The following is a 19024-nucleotide window of genomic DNA, read 5'->3' on the forward strand; positions in this document are numbered from 1 at the left end:
TAAAGCGAGAAGTATTTCCAAAGATGGAAACAACCTTGCGTTCATCACGTTCATCTCTGTTTCACCATAGACGTATGGGAACGCGGCCGATCACTGAAAGGTGTAAGCCAAGGGAAAGCGGAACCTTAGTTGCGTCTTTAACGCGATTGACGAACTTGCGATGTTCTTTCTCTCTACTCATTCACAAGACTTGTCATCGCATTCATTAGATTCTTTTGTACAACTTCACAGCTAGTTCTCACCCTGTATCATAGTAGTTTAGACATTTATTTTATCAATGCATTTTATTTTATCAACGCAATTTACATTTCCGCATAAACCAAATTCTTTATTCTTTATTATAACCGATCGCATATACCACATTAGTATCGCATCTAACGACAACAATCCCCATGTTCGACCTCGGATCATTCTGAGAAACTTGCATTGGAATTATACTTGGTTTCAACGCAAGGAAACTTGTGACACACACTACATCATCGCATACTACGAAACATATCACTATCAATGCATACACTTAGAATGTAGTATCACAATAGTATCTTTATCGCAAAACACTTGAGCACATAGCACAAATCATCACTTTTATTCATTCATCAGCACAATAGATAAAGATAGATATAAAATTTTCGTTACAAGTTTATGGCAACATGAGCTTGTATCATTCATTCTTCCATCAGTAGTGTGCATAAGCGATACTGTTGAAATGCCTTGAATTTGTTTGCTGGCGCTATTGTATATTGTGATAGTTTGAGTGCAATATGCCTAGCCAAGGCTCAAGTTCATCATGAGAGAACTAAGCACATAGATGTAAGATATCACTTCTTAAGAGGTGGGCAGAGAGTTAAAGTGATGAAAATTGGTTCTGCTGATAACCTTGTTGATATGTTCACCAAACCGGTTTCACAAGGCAAGTTCCAACATTGTTTGGACTTACTGAATGTTTTGAATTGTTAGTGGTCCCCTTTGTGGGACACTTTGAGGCATGAGGGAGAAGTCTGGGTATGTCTGGCGATATTGATTTATGTTGCATTTGGTACATCCGTTATGTGGGAGAGAATTCAAGTCAAGGTGGAGATTTGTTGAAATGTCTTGAATGTGTTTGTTGGCACTTCGAACAACCTAGTACGAGGGTCTATTCAGATTTTGTATTCAGCATATTTATTTATTTGCAGTTATTTACGATTTTGACCCTAAGGTTTAGAGTAGTGCGATATATAAACTCTCTAACCTAGAGGCGCCGTTCTTGATGTAATTCTGAAAACATTCTCTTGAAATAATATTGTTTTCCCTCTGCCCGTGGACGTAGCTAACACACTGTTAGTGAACCACGTATATCTGTGTGTCGATCTTCCCTACTCTTCGTTCCTTTTTATTTCTTTAATTGTAAATTTCGCAACAGATACAATAACATAGCATCATAACATATCCATCTTTATATCCTCACAATATAGACTAATACCAGTAAGTTAGTCTTTCATGAGTATCTATAACTCCAAATGGATCAAATTATTGTTTTACCCTTGGGTTACCTTTGGCTCCTTAAGTACCAGTGCTCCTCTAATGAGCAACCTGTTTATGGTTCAACCAATAAACAGAAACTCCTCTTGGGTCGATGAGAATAGTCTTTCATGAGTGTCTGTAACTCCAAATGGATCAAATTATTGTTTTACCCTTGGGTTACCTTTGGCTCCTTAAGTACCAGTGCTCCCAATGAACAACCTGTTTATGGTCCAATCAATAAATAGAAACTCCTCTTGGGTCAATGAGAGGGTAGGACCCTTTGTTCAAGTCTCGGAGACACCACTTGAGGGAACACTCATCTACTTATCCTCAATGAGAGAATGAGTGAACATCTTGTATTATTATGTTCCAACTCCCCACCTGGTCTTGTCCTCAAAATGATAGGTATATTGGGTTGGCGAACTAGCCACCCTCACCCATGCAAATCAAAGGACAATCCCTCATGAATAAGGGTTCATAATATACTCAGGATTAAGACTAAGTCGCCTAGGTCATCTTATTGAAATAGGAACCTAACTAGTCAACAGTCTTACATCCACTGTTTACTATTTCGCGGTCCAATCTTATGCAAGCTTATTGCATAGGATACCCTCACTCACGTGTCATCTACTTGAATGCATTGGATCATTACTTTGTATCAAATACAAAGTGGGTCATATCCATAGTGTTACCAGGATAAGGTACCCAGTCTTATCCTTATACTCTAGACCCTTTAACAGTATCTTGAACATTGATCCCTATATATCTCCACATACAATTCAAGACTTATAAGGCATCTTAGGATGTTAGTTTATTGGATTTAGGATTATTTAGATAAAATAGATAACAATACAAACAATAATATTTATTGATTTAACATCTGTAATTATTTATTGATGACGGCCAATTAATAACATTTACTATCTACAAGTTTTAGGGTATAAAACCCAACATATATATAGTTAAAAATCTAATCGAGGTTGGAGTCGGAGTTGGGGTCGAGGCGCGGATACCCTCCCCATCCCCGGACAGGAACCCTAATTTGACCCCATCTCCAGTTTGGGGCAAGACCCCGCGAGGACTCGACCTACAAAGAATTTTGTCAACCCTAATGTTCATCCATATTTTTATAAGTGGAAACATAACAAATATAAACAAGAGAGTGCACGTAATTACTACTAAGATATGATACATTTTAATTTTGAAACTATGAGGTATAAATTGTTTCTTTTCTTGTGGTACTATACAAATTAGGAGAGGAAAAACAAATAAAGAACTATCAAGTGTGGATGTGTGTTATCTTCATTATTCATAATCCAATAAATACAAATATATTGATGACGTGTAACTTATTTTGTTATCCAATTTGAGCATGTATTTGATTTGGGCCTTTAACATGGTTCGTCCTCCTCCCAATGGCGGCGGAGCTTATGGTGGAGCCTCCATTAATGAGAACCAATACGGCGGCGCCGACAAATATTCCGTCTTTGACCACATAGCATTCTCCTTCCACCCATCCCTTTCCATACTCTTGTCTCCTGCTCATGCTGGTTGCTCCACTCATCATTACCACCGCAATTCCGAAACTGACCCTGGTATTTCATTTCATTTACCATTTTAGCCTCTCTATATTATATTATTTTTAATTCAATTTATGTTTTTAATTTGATCTTTATTGCTTCCTTTTTCAAAGACTTCCATTTATTCCCTCGTATGTATATCTTATAAGAAGGTAGTTGTTTTAAATGACAAAAATGTTGGAAATATTTTTAAATATAACAAAATGTCGCTATCTATTCATGATAGATGGTAATAGACACTAAAAGACATCTATTAGGATTAATGATAAATATTAATTAGTATCTATTAATGTCTATTACTGATAGATAATAATATTTTATTATATTTTTAAATAATTTTACCTTTTTTTATATTTGAAAACAGTAGAAAAGAAAAAGAAAAGAAAATTTATTCTCTCTTACATATGCTATGTTTTTTTAACTAGATAGTTGAAGTTAATTGATATAAACTTATATAGTATGATTTTGGTTGAGTTCAAATAGATTTATTAGAAAAAAACTAGACTGCCTATAAAATAGAAGACTTATAATCCCTTCTCTAAAATTATAAAGTGGCTTAATTAATTGGATTTTTTTCAAATAAATAAAATTGAATCAAACTTATTTATAAATATAGATAAATGTCACTATCTATTAGTAATAAGTAGTGACATTTTGCTATACTTAAAAACATTTTCAACCGTTCTTAATCAAACCTCAGATCAAACATTTTCAATAGGTTTTAATCGAACCTCAAACCACGAGGTTGATAGTATGAACACTATGCTAGTTTAGCCACGTTCTTATTGGCCATTTTCAACAATTTTAACTTTTAAAATAATTACCCTAATTAATTTCATAAATGTCTAAACTTGTTAATTTTTTTTTTTTTTTTTGGTATAAGCTCATTATTAATTAATTTTGGCCGAAGGAAAAAATTGAAAAATATTAAAACCTAAGAGATTAAACCGAAAATGAATCTAAACGTTAAGAATTAAAACATGGATTTAGCTTCTTCTTCTTTTGTTTCTTTAAGAAGTTAGGGTGTGGATTATGTTTTACATTTTTATTAATAAACAGTACATGGTTTTCTAAATTATAGGAAAAGTAGTCCTTTGAAAAGTTATTACTATACTATAATATTTAAAAAGAAAAAAAAATATCTTTTTGGTCCATTGAGTTTGGATCTAATTTCTATTTAGTCCCTAGATTTCAAAATGTTACACATTTAATTTTAAGTTTTGAATCCAATTTCAGTTTAGTCCATAAGTTTTAAAATGTTACAATTTTACCCTTAATATTTGAGTTTTTACTTCAATTTAGTCCCATGTTTTAAGATTTACACTTTTAACCTCGATTATTCACTAAAAACTCATTTTTTCTTCAATATTAATTTATGTTAATAAATTAAAAAATCATAAAAAATTATAATTAATTAAGTTTCATTATTTTTTTTATCATTTTTAAAATGGAATTTAAAGTTTCACTTCATAATTATTTTTAACTAATTAATAGAAATTGACGTCAATGATTGAAAGTGAATATTTAATGAAAAATTGAGGTTAAAAATGTAAAATTTTGAAACATAGAGACCAAATTGAAACAAAACTTAAATTTCAAAAGTAAAATTACAACATTTTGAAATTTAGAAACCAAATTGGAAAAACAAAACTTCGAAACTTCAGAACCAAATGTGTAACATTTGAAAATCTAAGATCAAATAAAAACTGATTCCAAAATCTAAGGATAAAAATGTACTTTTTTGAAATTAAAAAAAAAGTAACCTTTAAAAATGAAAGATTCCTTTTCCTTGTATCATTTTGAAACTATGTTTTACTTTCAACCATTATTAAAGGAATCGTTATGGTCAAGTATTAAAATTACTATATATTTTATTTTATTTTATTTTTAAAAAACACCATATCAATTTTTTTTTCCAAATAATTGTCTTTGTACTATTATCATTTTATTATTGATAATAATGTTTATTTTGTAATTTACTATATCATGGATCCTATGTATAGGAATCCCAACCACCTCAAAGCTGGCCACGTTCTTTTTGTATATTATTTTTTTAGTCTCTTCTCTCTTTCCAGTGATCATCTCTCTAAATGCCAATTCAAACTATCTTTGTTTTGCCAAAAAATAATAATAATAATAATAATTATCCTCATATTTTGGCTCTAATTTTTATTTGATCTTTAGGTTTTAAAATGTTACACATTTAGTTTTTTAATTTGGTTTTAATTTAGTTCCTAAGTTTTAAAATGTTACAATTTTACTTTTGAAATTTGAATTTAATGCTTAGGTTTCAAGGTTTTACATTTTCACTTCAATTTTTCATTAAATACTTACTTTTCAATCATTGACGTCAATTTCTATTAATCGAATAAAAATAATTATGAAGTGAAATTTTAGATTTAATTTTAAAAATGATAAAATAGTGAAACTTAGTTAATTACGAACTTTTAACGATTTTTAATTAACTAATATAAATTAATTCTAAAGACAGTAAATGAGTATTTAGTGAAAAAACGAAGTTAAAAGTGTAAATCTTGAAACATGGGGATGCAAAACTCAGATATCAATGGTAAAATTGTAGCATTTTGAAACTTAGGGACTAAACTGAAACCAATCTCAAAAGTTAAGGACTAAAATGTAACATTTTAAAACCTACAGATTAAATATAAACTAGACCCAAAATTTAGGGAGAAAATTTTCCCATAATATTATGTTTTGCTAAACTTTGTTGTATGGTTATGCTGAACTGTAAGAGTTTGTTGGGTAACCATTTTGTTTTTAGATTTTGGTTTTCGAAAATTAAAAGTATTTTTTCAATATTTCACAATGATTTACATATTTCTCAAGTAAAGAATTGAGTTCTCAATCAAATTTTAAAAACAAAAACAAATTTTTAAAAATTATATTTTTAGTTTCAAAATTTAGTTTGATTTTTTAAAATATTATTAAGTAGAAGGAGTATTTATAGGTTTAATAAAAACTAAATACCAAAAATCAAGTAACTACTCAAGAGACCTAAACTTTTAAAATTTGAAATCGAATATTTGAACTCTTAATTTCTATAAAATTTACCCGACACAAAATTGAAAATTATTTTTAAAAAATTAAACTTTCATTTAATAATTTCATTAGACATCCTTAAAAATTAGACCAAAAAAACACATCTTAAGATCTACTAAACTATGTATTCAATTAATAAAAAAAACTATATATATATATATTATATATGTGCCAAATTTAGCCTATTTCAATTAACACAAAAAAATATATAAAACTCGATATATTGTGAAGTGTGCATATATGTATATGTTTGTTACTGTTACTAATTTCGTTTGAAACTTCAAAATTTCCCGAAACAGAGTTGAGAAATACAGAAGAAAAGAACTAAGAAGAAAGAATTACCGACCAAGAGATGAGAAGGGCAATCGAAAGCATAGGCCTTTTAACACTACAACTCTTTCTATGCTCTTTTGGCCAATAGCTATGGCAGATTATGGCGTTTCCGATGATCTGAGCCATTATTAAACATACCAAACCTCCCACTCCCAATTTGAATGCTTCACTTTCAGGCAGGAAGCACAATCTGCCGTTCAATTTCAGGTCCTCTTTCTACAGTAAATCCCAATTTCATTGATCATCCAAGAAATTCTAATTCGTATAAAAAAATTGATAAACAAAGTGAAGCAAAACTTACTTTTGTTCTGTTGAATTCAGCCGCCATACAGGATGCAAAGGAGGCGACGGTGAGGACGGCCACAATGGAAAAGCTTATCACAAAGCCAGGAGAAGGAGGCTTTTCCATGGCGGCGGCTTGAAGAAGAAGATCGAAGAAAGAAAGTGGGAGTTTTATTAAATCATGGTATTGGAAAAATAGGAAGGACTCTTGGAGGTTAGTGGTGGAAATTTCATCATTTTCTCTCTTGACTTATGAAACTTGAGACTTCATCTTCATCACTAGTCAAATACAGAGAGAGGGAGAGATTGAAATCTGACTCTACAATTTTTTTTTTTTTTTAAATTATAATATAACTTTTTGGATAGCAGTTGGAAATTTGAATATCTGATCTTTGAATAGATAAGTAATATCTTTAACTAATTAAGCTATGTTCAAGTTTTGGACTCGGAATATTTTGCAATAATTTATTCAACTTTGGAGGGTACAGCCTTTCCCAGAAACTTATCAAACACAGGAAAGGGATTGAAATTCCACCATATGAAAAGGCAATATAAAAATAGGAAGAGAGAAAGAGAAAAGGATTGAAATTCCACCATATGAGAAGCCAATAGAAAAGGAAGGGATTAGAGAGAGAGAGAGTTGACCTGACCTAGGTTTTGTGGGACCCAGCTGACTGATGACTTTAAATAAATGGGTTTTTTTTTTTTTTTTTTTTTTTTTTTTTTTTTTTTTCCAGGGGATAATGGAATAAATGAAAGCCTTTAACATCAGATGCTCAAATAAATTAGGATGCTTCAACTTCAAATGTTTCCAATTCTTAGAAAGTTCCTCAAAGATGCCTCACCCTCCTCCTCTCCTTTCCCATCTCTTTTCTCACTCCAATTTAAACAAGTTTAGAATGACTTTTCAATTGAAATTCAGAAAGTCATTTCAAATTGATACTTAAGGGACATTTGGAGCTGGAGCGTTGAGTTGATTGTTATAGTTAGGAGACGTTTGACCCCCTAAGTTGGGTTGGATTGGGTAGGTAAAAAAAACTCACCCACCGTTTGATTCATCTATAAATAAAAAGGTTTATTACATCGTTATTCGCATTAACTCATATTTCTCACCTCGTTATTCATGTCAATTCCCCCAATTACTCCCCTCTTATAATAATTACCGATTCAACTCAACTCAAACTCTATGCGCCAAACACCTCTTTAGTGGTTATTATAATCTGGGGGTTATAATAGTTTGTGTTTGAAGTACAAACAATTTTAGTTTATTTTATAATAGTCTGTGTTTGAGGTGTAGACTATCTTAGTCTCGGTAGAAAATAATAAACACTATAACAAAGAGAGATTTCAAATAGTATTACTATAGTTAATTGTAGATCATAATAATTGAAAACACCAATTATTATAATTGGAGACCCAAACATTGAGTGGACTATTATAGTCCACTCTATCCAATTGAAGTTGGGGGCCCGATGTCCCTTTATAATTATACTTTTTACAATTTTGTCTTCTACTTGTTGCTTTCACATATGGATTTGTATGTATTCAATGTATACATACATCCTTTTCTCAATCTTTCTGCTAGTGGGGATGCTTGCTTGTATTTGTCCCATACAAACCAATGAACTAAGATTAGAACATGAGAAAGTTAGACTAAAAAGATTTAATGTAAGAGATTTGCTAAATTGGTATGGGGGCCCACTAATCTTCCATGACTTGTACTAAATATCAGTACCAACAATGAACATATAGGAGAGTGATTTCTGATTCTATTCCTTCATTTCAATTTTTGATGAGTGGTTAGATTAATTATCTCTAAATTTAAAGTATATTTTATTTTGTTTGAAAATATGATTTGTACAATTAAATATCCTATTGATTTCTTAGATTATTTGTCTGTATAAACCCCATCAAATTCCCAAAGAAATGAGCTCCAAAACTTTTTCTTTATTACAAACTCCATGCTATTTTTCCAACCAGAGAAACGTGGTAGAAAAGACATATGACCTCAACCAAGAGGTCGAGAGTTTACAGGTTCGAATCTTCCTTAATTTACATCAATTTCTCTTCCTCTTAAGAGTTTCAAGAATAGATTGTGCAGTGCAATAAGCAATAGCCTGAACTGTAACCATTGGATTAACTCCCAAAGCAGTTGGAAAAACACTAGAATCAGCAATGAAGAGCCCTTCCACTTCCCATGTCTCCCCTCTCTGATTCACCACAGAATCCTTAGCTCCAATTCCCATTCTGCAACTCCCCATTTGATGAGCTGAACAGATTGGTGTCAACAAATCCTTCAATGGTCTTGAACTTTCCTCTTTCACAAACTTTTCATACTCTCTATAACTCACTTTCTTCACATTTATGCTTCTCCCTTTATTATGGTGGGTTCCTATTTCCTCTGCTCCAGCTGCTGCCAAAATCTTCAAAGCTTTCTCCAGTCCTTTCTGCAGATTCTCTTCATCCACATCATCCATTTTGTAGCTGAGTGAGCTTGAAGATTTGACTGTTCCTGACCCTTTATCTCTTGCCAATGCAAACACATGGGCTGTCCTGGAAAATTTGCACATTCTATGTTTGATATTTGTCCCAGAAACCCATGGCATTAGGATTGAGAAGAGTCCTGGGTGTAATGCTGGTGTCTGGATTACAGCTCCTCCATATCCAGGTTCTTGATCAGGTTCTGACCCTATGTTACACATGGCTGTCATTATTCCTCCTTCATAGCTTTTCTTGTCTTTCTCTGGCCATGATTTATCTGTACAGAAAGAATGTAATTAAGAGCTTGTTTGATAACCCATTGGTTTTTGAAAATTAAGCTTACATACATTACTTCTATCTATGAGTTTCTTTGTTTTGTTATTTACTTTCTTATCACGTTTTCAAAATCCAAGCCAAGTTTTGAAAACTAAAAAAAAGTCTTTTCTAAAACTTGTTTTTGTTTTGAAATTTTAGTAAGAGTTCAAATGTTTGCTTAGAAAAAATGATGATCATAACAATGACATTTTGAGAAATAAGCACAGTTTTTAAAAATTAAACTGTTATCAAATGGGGATTAAGTCGGTGAATTTGAGTGTGTGTTTTGCTTTTGAATGGCTTTTAAACAACTGGACTTTCTTTGGTTGAAGTTTTGAAAAATGGTAAAGAGTGCTTTTTGGCTTTTGATTTTTTAAGCTTCTAAAAGCATATCATAACTCTTAATGGTGCTTTAGAATAAGTATCTGACTTCAAGTTTTTTCCACTTTTTTCAGAAGGCATGGCCAGCACACACTAACTTTAGCAGTTTAGCTAGTTTTTGTACTGTAATATGAGGAAAAAAAATTATTTGGGTGCATCCTCAGCTCCACCCCTCCATTTGTAGCCCACTCAATCAACTAACCGCAGTTTGCCACATCGCAAACTCGTCTTTTTTAAAAAAAAAAAAAAAAAAATTGAATTTTTCTATTGTATCGTTGAAATGGGCTGCAAAAAGATGTAGCACATGATGCACCCAAATATTGTTGCCCATATGATATTGTGATTCTTGTGTGTTATGTTACATTTTTGGTAGAAAATATGATATGATGAGTTATCACATACCAGTTTCTGCAGGAAAATAACCCCATGCCATTGTAACAGGATGAAGATGCAAGTTTTTCCCAATATTTGGGTTTCTCAAGCCACTTCTTTTCAACAATGGAGGAGTATTGAGAGCCCCACATGCTACTATAGTCACCTTGGACTCAACCAAGCACATCTGTTTGGCTGCTGATCCACACCCGAATTCAAACACGATGCCTTTCGCCCTGTTGCATTTGCTCCCGTCTCTCTTCTCCTGCCTGATTTTAATGGCTTCGCAGCCCGGAAGTATAGCGCCATTTCCTGACCTTACCAAGTCCACAAGCCATGTCTCTGCAGTCCCCTTCTTTCTCCCATTCTTGCAGCCTAGACAGCACCAACCACAGTAATGATCAGAAGTTGAATTTCTAGGTATATTCATAGCATGACAACCCAATTCCTCACACCCTTTTCTTAAAACTGCATTGTTAAAGCCTTCATTGTCAATTTCTGACTGAACTCCCATTTTCTTGCACACAACTTCCATTGCTTCTTTGTATAAATTGCTTCTGAACAGCTCCAATTCATACTCATCTGACCATTCTCTTGTTACATGACTTGGTGTTTGAATTGAAGCTGACCAATTTACTGTTGATCCTCCACCAACAGTAGAGCCTGCAAGTATAAGCACATTCATATTATCAGTTGCCACTAATCCACTTGCTTGGTACATTTCTTCCATGGCTGGCCCTTCTAGTAGTGACAGGTTTGTTCTGGCACAATAGCTTCCTTTCTCTAGTACAAGCACTTTGTACCCTGCATTAGCCAGCACCCCTGCTACCACTCCGCCGCCCGACCCGGACCCGACTACCACCGCATCGCACTTGATGATCATTGAAGGGTTGGGAGGTTTGGTGCTTAGGGAAAGAAGAGTGACTGGAAATCCAAACTTTCTAAGTGCTCCTACAGCTACTTGCACTTGTTGTTGGTGTTGTAGATTGACAATGCCTTTGAAAAGAGGTCCATAAAGTTCTTCTTCATCATCTTCCTGATCAATTTCTCTTGATTTACTGCCTTTTTCTTTCAGGTTTGATGCTTCTGAATGCTTGGTTTTGGCTTTGAATTGGGGGTCACTTCCTGGGTAGTCAATTGCTTTCCATGAGATATTGTTCCTCTCCTCATCAACCTGATACAGTGGCAGAGCAAGAAATTTTCTTAGAGGTAAACTCTTAACATGCTAGCTTCTAATAGATATAAGGTTAAAATACATGTTTAGTACCTAGCTTTGAGGTTTGTATCTATTTGATCCTTAAACTTTCAAAAGTATCTACTAAGTTAAACTTTCAATTTTGTGTCTTATATGTCATAGAATTCGAAGTTTTTAAGAGTTAATTGATCTATTAGATATAAATTTAAAGTTTGTCTAATGCAACTCTAAATTCTTAATTTTGTGTTTATTAGATCTATGATTTTAAAGAATTTGAAAGTCTAAAAATTAAATATGTAATTTTAAAAGTTTTAGGCACTGGATAGATAAAAACCTCAAAGTTTATAAATTCTTAATTTGTTATTTATCCTAAATATATCTAGTAATTTTTCCATTTCTATAACCTCTCAAGTGAAAAATTAAAGAAATACTATGTATTATATATATACACATACATACAAAAACATACATGTATAACATATAGGCATGTGCAAAAGCAATATTTGGGTATATACTATGATGCATCTATTTATGTACATCTTATTCTAATCTTACACACACAAATAACAAAAAAAAGGATAAGAAAAAGGATATAAGAAAAGTTTATCACACGAGCAATGATTGGACAGTGAGTTACAATAAGATAGATAAACTAGAATGTAACCTAGTTAAGTATTTTTCAATGCATAATAGAGTGAATTGATTTAATTTTTTTCTTACTTCAAAAAGTTGGGTGGGATCTGGTGGAGAGATTTGAATCTTGAACATTTTGTTGTTGGTATATGCCTTAATCAATTGAGCTATCTTTAACTTCTTTTATTAATATTTGTATGATAGTTTATAATATATCATGTTATATACATTTTACTTTTAACCAAAAAAGCTAACGAGTTTATAACCCAAAATAGTAACAAAGAAGAAAAAGAAAACTAGTGAGTTTACAATATATTATATTATTTACATTTTACTTTGAGTTTTAAGAACTAAAAATAGATTAAAAGTGTGATATTTTGAAATTTAGAGATAGAAAATTTTTTTTTTTTCTTTTTAAAATATTTCCCAAGTGGCACAATAAATTATGATTCTTCTTTGTGGAAAAAGAAAAAAAGAAAAAAAAAACTTGCTAAATAAGAATTCAATTGACGGCACTAGCCAAATGCATTGAAAATTTGAAAATTAAGCCTAAGTTATTTAAGTCTTGTATAGTAATTATTTAAGTTTTGTGTAGTAGTTATTTTATTTTTTTGTTTTAAAAATTAAGGATGTATTTGAAATTAAGTCATTTTTTAAGAAATTGAATTGTTAGGTGATCACTCAACATTGTTTTTCAAGAATATATTAATGAGTTTTTTATCAAAAGTATTTAAATAAAAATGAGTTTTTTGAAAAATACTTTTTTCTCAAATCAATTCAAATGGACCTTAAATTTATTCTTCTCAATTTCATACAATAATTTGCATTTTTTTAAATAGAAGAGTTGAATTCTCAATCAAATTTCAAAAACAAAAACAAGATTTTAAAAACAACTTTTTTTTTTAGTTTTCAAATTTTAACTTGTTTTATCGGTGAAAAGAAGATAACAAATTAAGAAATTTAGAGGGGAAATAAGTATTTATAAACTTAATTAATAAACAAATAACTCAACTGTTACCAAGTAGAGTTTTAGTTTTGATTTTTAATTTTCAGTTTTTGAAAATTAAGTATATAAAAATATATTCCACATCTAAATTTACTACTTTGTTATCTACTTTTTAGCAATGTTTTCAAAAATCAGGACAAATTTTGAAAACTAAAAAAAAGTAAGTCCCGTTTGGTAACCATATGATTTTTGTTTTTTATTTTTTTGAAAATTAAGACTATTTTCTATCAATTTCTTACAATAGTTTACTTCGTTATTAAGTAAAAAAAAATTAAATTCTCAGCCAAATTTTCAAAGCGAAAATAAATTGTTAAGGATCCATTTGGTAACCATTCCGTTTTTTTGTTTTTGTTTTTAAAAATTAAGCCTATAGACACTACTTCCACCTCCAAATTTCTTCATTTTTTATCTATCTTTTACCGATGGTTTAAAAAACCAAGTCAAAATTTGAAAACTAAAAATAGTTTTTAAAATTTGGCTAAGAATTCAACAATTGTACTTGAAAAGATATGGGAAAAAATGAGAAAGAAATAGGCTTAATTTTTAAAAAACAAAAACAAAAAACAAAATTGTTAGCAAACGAGATTTAAAAATAATTTTTTTAGTTTTGTGTTTTGAAAACACTAATAAAAAAAGCGAGAAATTTAGAGGTGAAAATGGTATTTATAAGTTTAATTTTTTTATAAAAAAAAATCAAATAGTTATCGAACATAATCTTAATTTTTATAATTTGTTTATGAAATTTGGCTAAAACTTTAACTTTTTTATTCTTAAAGAACAAAAACACCATAAAATAGACTTAGCGGTTATCTATCGAGACCTTAGACTTTCCTAATTTCGACTTTAGTATGGAAAAATCATAACTATTAATATCTTTTTCTGGAAATTAAAAAAAAAAAAAAATTATTTTCTAAAAAAGAATTGATTTTAAAAAGTCAACCTTGTGGATGAAATTTTAATAATAAAAATGAGGGAGATGAAAGAGACAAATTCTGGTGAGGAATCAAAACATGAACCTTAAATAGTTGGGCTGGGCATTGGACCATTTATTTGTTTCAGGTTGTCGGTTGTTAATAATCAGATCATTAAACTATATACTCAAACTTGCATGTACAACTATGCAATGTATACATAAAGTGGGCCCGGAAAATTTATACTATATTTTCATCCAATGATATATTAATTTTGATTTAAATACAGATCTTTCTAATTTGATGTTTATTCAATTTAAGCCTTGGATTGTTTCCAAATATACTAACATGAACTAAAGTAAATACAAATATAGCAAAATGTTATTGTCTATCAGTGTTAAAGATTGATAGATATTGATAGACTACCATCATCTATCATTAATAGATACGGATAGGATTGGCAAAAATTCCCGTAGAATTGGGTCCTCGCAGGTCTCCACCCCTGACCGAGGATGGTGTCAAACCGGGGCCCCCGTGGGGGACGGGGCGGGGATATCCCCATTTTTCCATGCGGGGATGGGGGAAATACCCCACGAGGATAGGGCTGGAGAGTCCCCTCACCTCGCCCTAGTCTCATTGCCAACTCTAGACACGAATGAATATCAATATCTATCATTGATAGACTGACATTTCGCTATATTCGAAAATATTTTTCAGCAGTTTTGTCATTTAAAATAATTTTCCTTAATGTCTATATACTTTTAATTGTTCAATTTTAGTCTTGTGTTTTAAATAAATTGAAAATTAAGTTTTATCAAAATTGATTAAATAATAGTAATAATTTTCAAGCAAGAAAATACAATATGTGAATATGTTTTCAAATTATTGTTTATATAAACAAGCTTATAGATTTTTTTTATTTTTTTTGAAATCAATAATAAACTAATTGTGGGACTAAATTTAAGATTTATTGAAAATTTAAAGATTAAAATTAGAAGAAAATAAAATATCACTATATCTTTAATGGGTTAAATTTTGTTGTGGGACACAATTCAATTGGTAGTACCTTTAATATCTCATTCATGTTTAAATATCTTTATTTGCATTATTTAAAAAAAAAAAAAAAAAATAGACCGTTTAAAATATCGACTCCTATTTTTTTTAGACTCATCTAAGTTTGTTCTTGTACTTTAAAATATCTAAATTTTACACACATAAAAAGAATGAAAAAAAGCATATGTATTTTTTACTAAGCTCAAAATCAGTCCCATTTTTTTCTTGTAGTTAATTTTAATTTTATCAAATTTAAGAGAAAAATGCGAATGTGTTTGCCAAAATTTATAAATGAAAGAGAAAATTATTTTTGAAAAAATTAATCATAAACTAGTATTAAGGACTAATTTTAAAGTTTATTAGAAATATAGAAAAAAAAAAAATTGGGATATTTAAGTACACTCACTGAAATAAATCATCAAATCTTAAAATGTAATTACTAAAATAATATTTTAATCATAACATGATAAAAAAATACATTATTAGTCCCATGCAAAAAAAATTATTATTATTTCTTTAGTACAGTAAATGTGACGTAAGTGGATATGAATTTCCGAGCTCAAGAAAATGAATACATACACATTTTTTTACGGAACATCCCAAAAGCATAGTTTAATTGAAAAGAAATTAAATAAATATGAATATTTTAAAGAACACTTGTCAATTCAATCAGAACATAAATGTATTAACTAATTTGAGCTAAAAGACATAAATAACCTTCTGACTTTTAGTTAAAGATTTGAATTTGACCATCCTACCCCACATTTATATTATTTATATTTTTTCAAAACGTGTAGAATTATGAATACAAGTGGACTGACCTAGTTGAGAAAAATTAATGCTAACCTAAAAAAAAACTCAAAAAAATAAAATAAATAAAGTACAATACTTGCATGCATCTCAATATGCACCTATTTTAATGCGATTCACTCTGGTCATATTAAAAAAAAGAATTAAAATATTTGAAGTAAAAAGAATTTGTGATATAACATATTATGATTGGATAATATGTAGAATGTACGAAGATAGGAAAAAAAATTTAATAGTACTACTGTAGTACATAGTGCTAGAATTTTTTTTTAAAGATAGACACATAAGTATATTTATAAATAAATAAAAAGAACTGACCTGTGTGAAGAAAGCAAGGAGGCAAAGGATCTTAATGGTTCTGAAAAACATTCTAAGTAGAAAAAAATAGCTTAGAGACCATGAGATTGCAATTTGTTCTCTTTTCTTTTGAGAAACCTTTGAAAATCTCTCAAAGTATGGGAAATGGTTTGAAAGGCTTTCATTTCCACATAGAATGTATGTCCCATACCATGTCGATAACATCCATAAGGTCATTCTCACTAACCATTTTTTTGGATGTCTTACTCTCTCCTTTATCATCTCCCCTACCTGCATACCGAGTATATTTTTAAAAATCTTTTAATTTAACCTAAGATTTGGAAATCAAACATACCTATTATTGAAAAACAAATTAGTTTACCTTTTAATTTAACATAAGATCAGTAGATAGGATCAGTAGAAAAGAATTATTAAGTGAGATCATTACAATGTAATCGTCTTATAATAATCATTGAATGAATTTGCATGTTCTTTGATAACCATGAGGTATAATTAATTCGAGATACTTTTATTATTTTTGTCTCTCATATGTCTAATTATGCAAAATTATTAGTCACGTTTTAGCCACATCTTCAAATAATTTTTCTTATAGCTAGGAAAGAAAAAGAAAAGGTAAATTACAGAGTGTGATTATTTTTTACTAATTATTTCGTATTGATGACTAGTCAGCTTTTAAACGAATAAGTTAGGGGAAACACATTTTGTGAGACGAGTTTTTTTTTTTTTTTTAAATAATTTTTTTTTCTTTTTCTTTTTTGATAAAACAGCTATAGTTGGTCGGTAGCCAAGAATTTATTGCTGTCTAGTCAATCGCAAAGCTAAAATATTCTTTGGAAATTAAACTTTTTAATTCAAAAAAATTCAAAAATATATGCACAATAATACACAATATCTTAGGTTGTTCCTCTAAATTTTCCTTTTAAACTTCGTTTTAAAAAGTAAACGAGGCAAAAAAAAAAAAAAAAACCATTTCTATACTAACTCTAGATAATCATTTATTTATTTATTTTTAAATTAAGATGGTAAATACTAAATATTTTTTTATCTATATTTTAGTATCCTTGAAATTCAAGCTAAGTTTTAAAATCTAAAAAATAAAAAAATAAAGCTTTCTTTTCCGCTTCTAAAATTTGGCTAAAAGTTCAAATGTTTGGAAAAAACAAACACTACTTTCAAAAGCAAAAATCTAAAAGTTATCGAAAACCAACCTTAATGTTATCAAATAAAGATTGAATCTTTGCTTTTGGTTTTTGAAAATTAAGTTTATAAATACTACTATATAACTTTCTTGTCATTATTTATTTTTTAAGATACTCTCAAAATGGATTGTTTTCAATATAGGAAAATGAATAAAAATATTTATAAATATAGAAAAATTTCACGATCTATCGCAAACAGACCACAATAGACTATTATCTATGTCTATTTTTGTCATGATAGATACAAATAGTAGATAATCTCTCACGATTTATTGCTAATATATATTTTACTATTATTTGTAGATAATTTCTAAAAAAAAAACTAAAAATTAATATGTTTATTTTAGAGAGACGTGGAAATTATGTTAAAAAAAAAGATGAAAATATAATTAAAAGAACGTAAAAAAAAAAAAAAAAAAAAATCGCTAAACCTTACAAAATTACTTATTTAGTTATTTATATGATTAATCATTGCTATAAAAAATTCCTTTTCATGTATATACATGCATGCATCTACATACAAATAGAGAATTATTTCATAACAATAATGGTAAATTGATGCGCAGTCTTACCCTTTCAGGAGTTCCGGCGGCGGAGGCGGAAGTTTCAAAGAACAGGGTGACGGATCTATCGGCAGCGGCGGTTGCGGCGACGGACGGCAAGAATGTATCACACAGAGCAGCAAGAGACTCCATTTCGGCGGCGGAGAGGTGGGAGGAGAGGTCATCGGAGTTTGCATGTTGTGAAAATCCTACCGATGCTCCGTCGTGGAAGCTGTCGGTGCCGCCGTGGAGCTCTATCACGCACTGTTGGCATTGCTGATTTGATTGTCCGTCGTCGATGTCGCTGCCGCCGCCACTCGCCGCCGTATCGAAATATCCCATTTTTTGGTTTCGTGGCTTTCTAGGTGCGGTCATAGAATAGTTTTCAAATGAAAGAGAACTCAGGTATTTATTTTATTTTATTTCTACCAATAAATACACAAAAATAAAAGATTTTTTAAAGAAGACACGTGGCACACTTTTGAGCCAGAACCAAATGTTTGACTTTTTAGGTTAAGCGTAGAGTTTGAGTAAGGAGTTAAGGACTCGAATTTATGTCATTTGTAGACATTTTCTGTCTCACCTTACTATGATTTATTGTTCAATTCTACGTTCATTCAGGGTTGGATCCATAATTATTTGGTTTCCATTAATAATTATTTTCTTTTATTTTATTTTTTCTAATGGAGACTTGAATCTCGCTTGTATAGATGATCATTAGTTGATGGATGTCAGTTTTGAAAAAAATCACTACGGATCATGGATACGTTGGTTTTCGTTGATCGAACTTTGGCGGTTCATAGTAGATGTGGATGTTGGCCATCCAGTCACACGAGGGACCGGTCGATTTTTCTAACAAAATAAAAGTTAGAGAAAGAAGAAGGAGAGGGAAAAAAGAGAAAAGAGGATGGGATTGGAGAGGTTGAGAAAATAAATGAGAAGGAGAAAGAAGATGAAAATGAAATAATGGGAAGAGAAAAGAGAAAAAATAAGTTTTTTGTAGGAAAAAAAACAAAGAAGAAAAATAAGTTGGGAGAAAGATAAATTAGT

The 19024-nt window shown here is 30.4% G+C and overlaps 2 protein-coding genes and 1 long non-coding RNA gene across 3 annotated transcripts; 1 reads left to right on the forward strand and 2 right to left on the reverse strand.

Moving 5' to 3' along the window:
- Positions 1-2654: 2654 nt before the first annotated feature.
- Positions 2655-7274, reverse strand: LOC120084459 (protein MODIFYING WALL LIGNIN-1). Its single transcript, XM_039040243.1, has 3 exons — positions 6778-7274; positions 6490-6692; positions 2655-3095 (listed from the first exon to the last, which is right to left on the reverse strand). The coding sequence occupies exons 1-3, from the start codon at positions 6883-6885 to the stop codon at positions 2861-2863; spliced, it is 546 nt and encodes a 181-aa protein (XP_038896171.1). The 5' UTR covers positions 6886-7274; the 3' UTR covers positions 2655-2860.
- A 904-nt stretch (positions 7275-8178) lies between these two features.
- LOC120084458 (long-chain-alcohol oxidase FAO4A) lies at positions 8179-18495 on the reverse strand. The gene is made up of 4 exons (XM_039040242.1): positions 18005-18495; positions 16234-16503; positions 10338-11481; positions 8179-9516 (listed from the first exon to the last, which is right to left on the reverse strand). The coding sequence occupies exons 1-4, from the start codon at positions 18347-18349 to the stop codon at positions 8816-8818; spliced, it is 2460 nt and encodes an 819-aa protein (XP_038896170.1). The 5' UTR covers positions 18350-18495; the 3' UTR covers positions 8179-8815.
- Positions 10587-11742, forward strand: LOC120084460. Its single transcript, XR_005483727.1, has 3 exons — positions 10587-10727; positions 10932-11061; positions 11383-11742. It is a non-coding gene; the product is annotated as an uncharacterized LOC120084460 (long non-coding RNA).
- Positions 18496-19024: the final 529 nt, after the last annotated feature.

This window comes from Benincasa hispida, chromosome 9 (assembly GCF_009727055.1).
Source record: "Benincasa hispida cultivar B227 chromosome 9, ASM972705v1, whole genome shotgun sequence".
Classification (NCBI taxonomy): Eukaryota; Viridiplantae; Streptophyta; class Magnoliopsida; order Cucurbitales; family Cucurbitaceae; genus Benincasa; species Benincasa hispida.

Coding starts and splice junctions, on each gene's coding strand:
- LOC120084459 (XM_039040243.1), bottom strand. CDS start 6,885: ATGGAAAAGCCTCCTTCTCCTGGCTTTGTGATAAGCTTTTCCATTGTG. Junction 6,693..6,777: donor CTGAATTCAACAGAACAAAA/GTAAGTTTTGCT, acceptor GATTTACTGTAG/AAAGAGGACCTGAAATTGAA. Junction 3,096..6,489: donor ATTGCCCTTCTCATCTCTTG/GTCGGTAATTCT, acceptor ATGAAATACCAG/GGTCAGTTTCGGAATTGCGG.
- LOC120084458 (XM_039040242.1), bottom strand. CDS start 18,349: ATGACCGCACCTAGAAAGCCACGAAACCAAAAAATGGGATATTTCGAT. Junction 11,482..16,233: donor TCCTTGCTTTCTTCACACAG/GTCAGTTCTTTT, acceptor CCACTGTATCAG/GTTGATGAGGAGAGGAACAA. Junction 9,517..10,337: donor TTATTTTCCTGCAGAAACTG/GTATGTGATAAC, acceptor CTTTCTGTACAG/ATAAATCATGGCCAGAGAAA.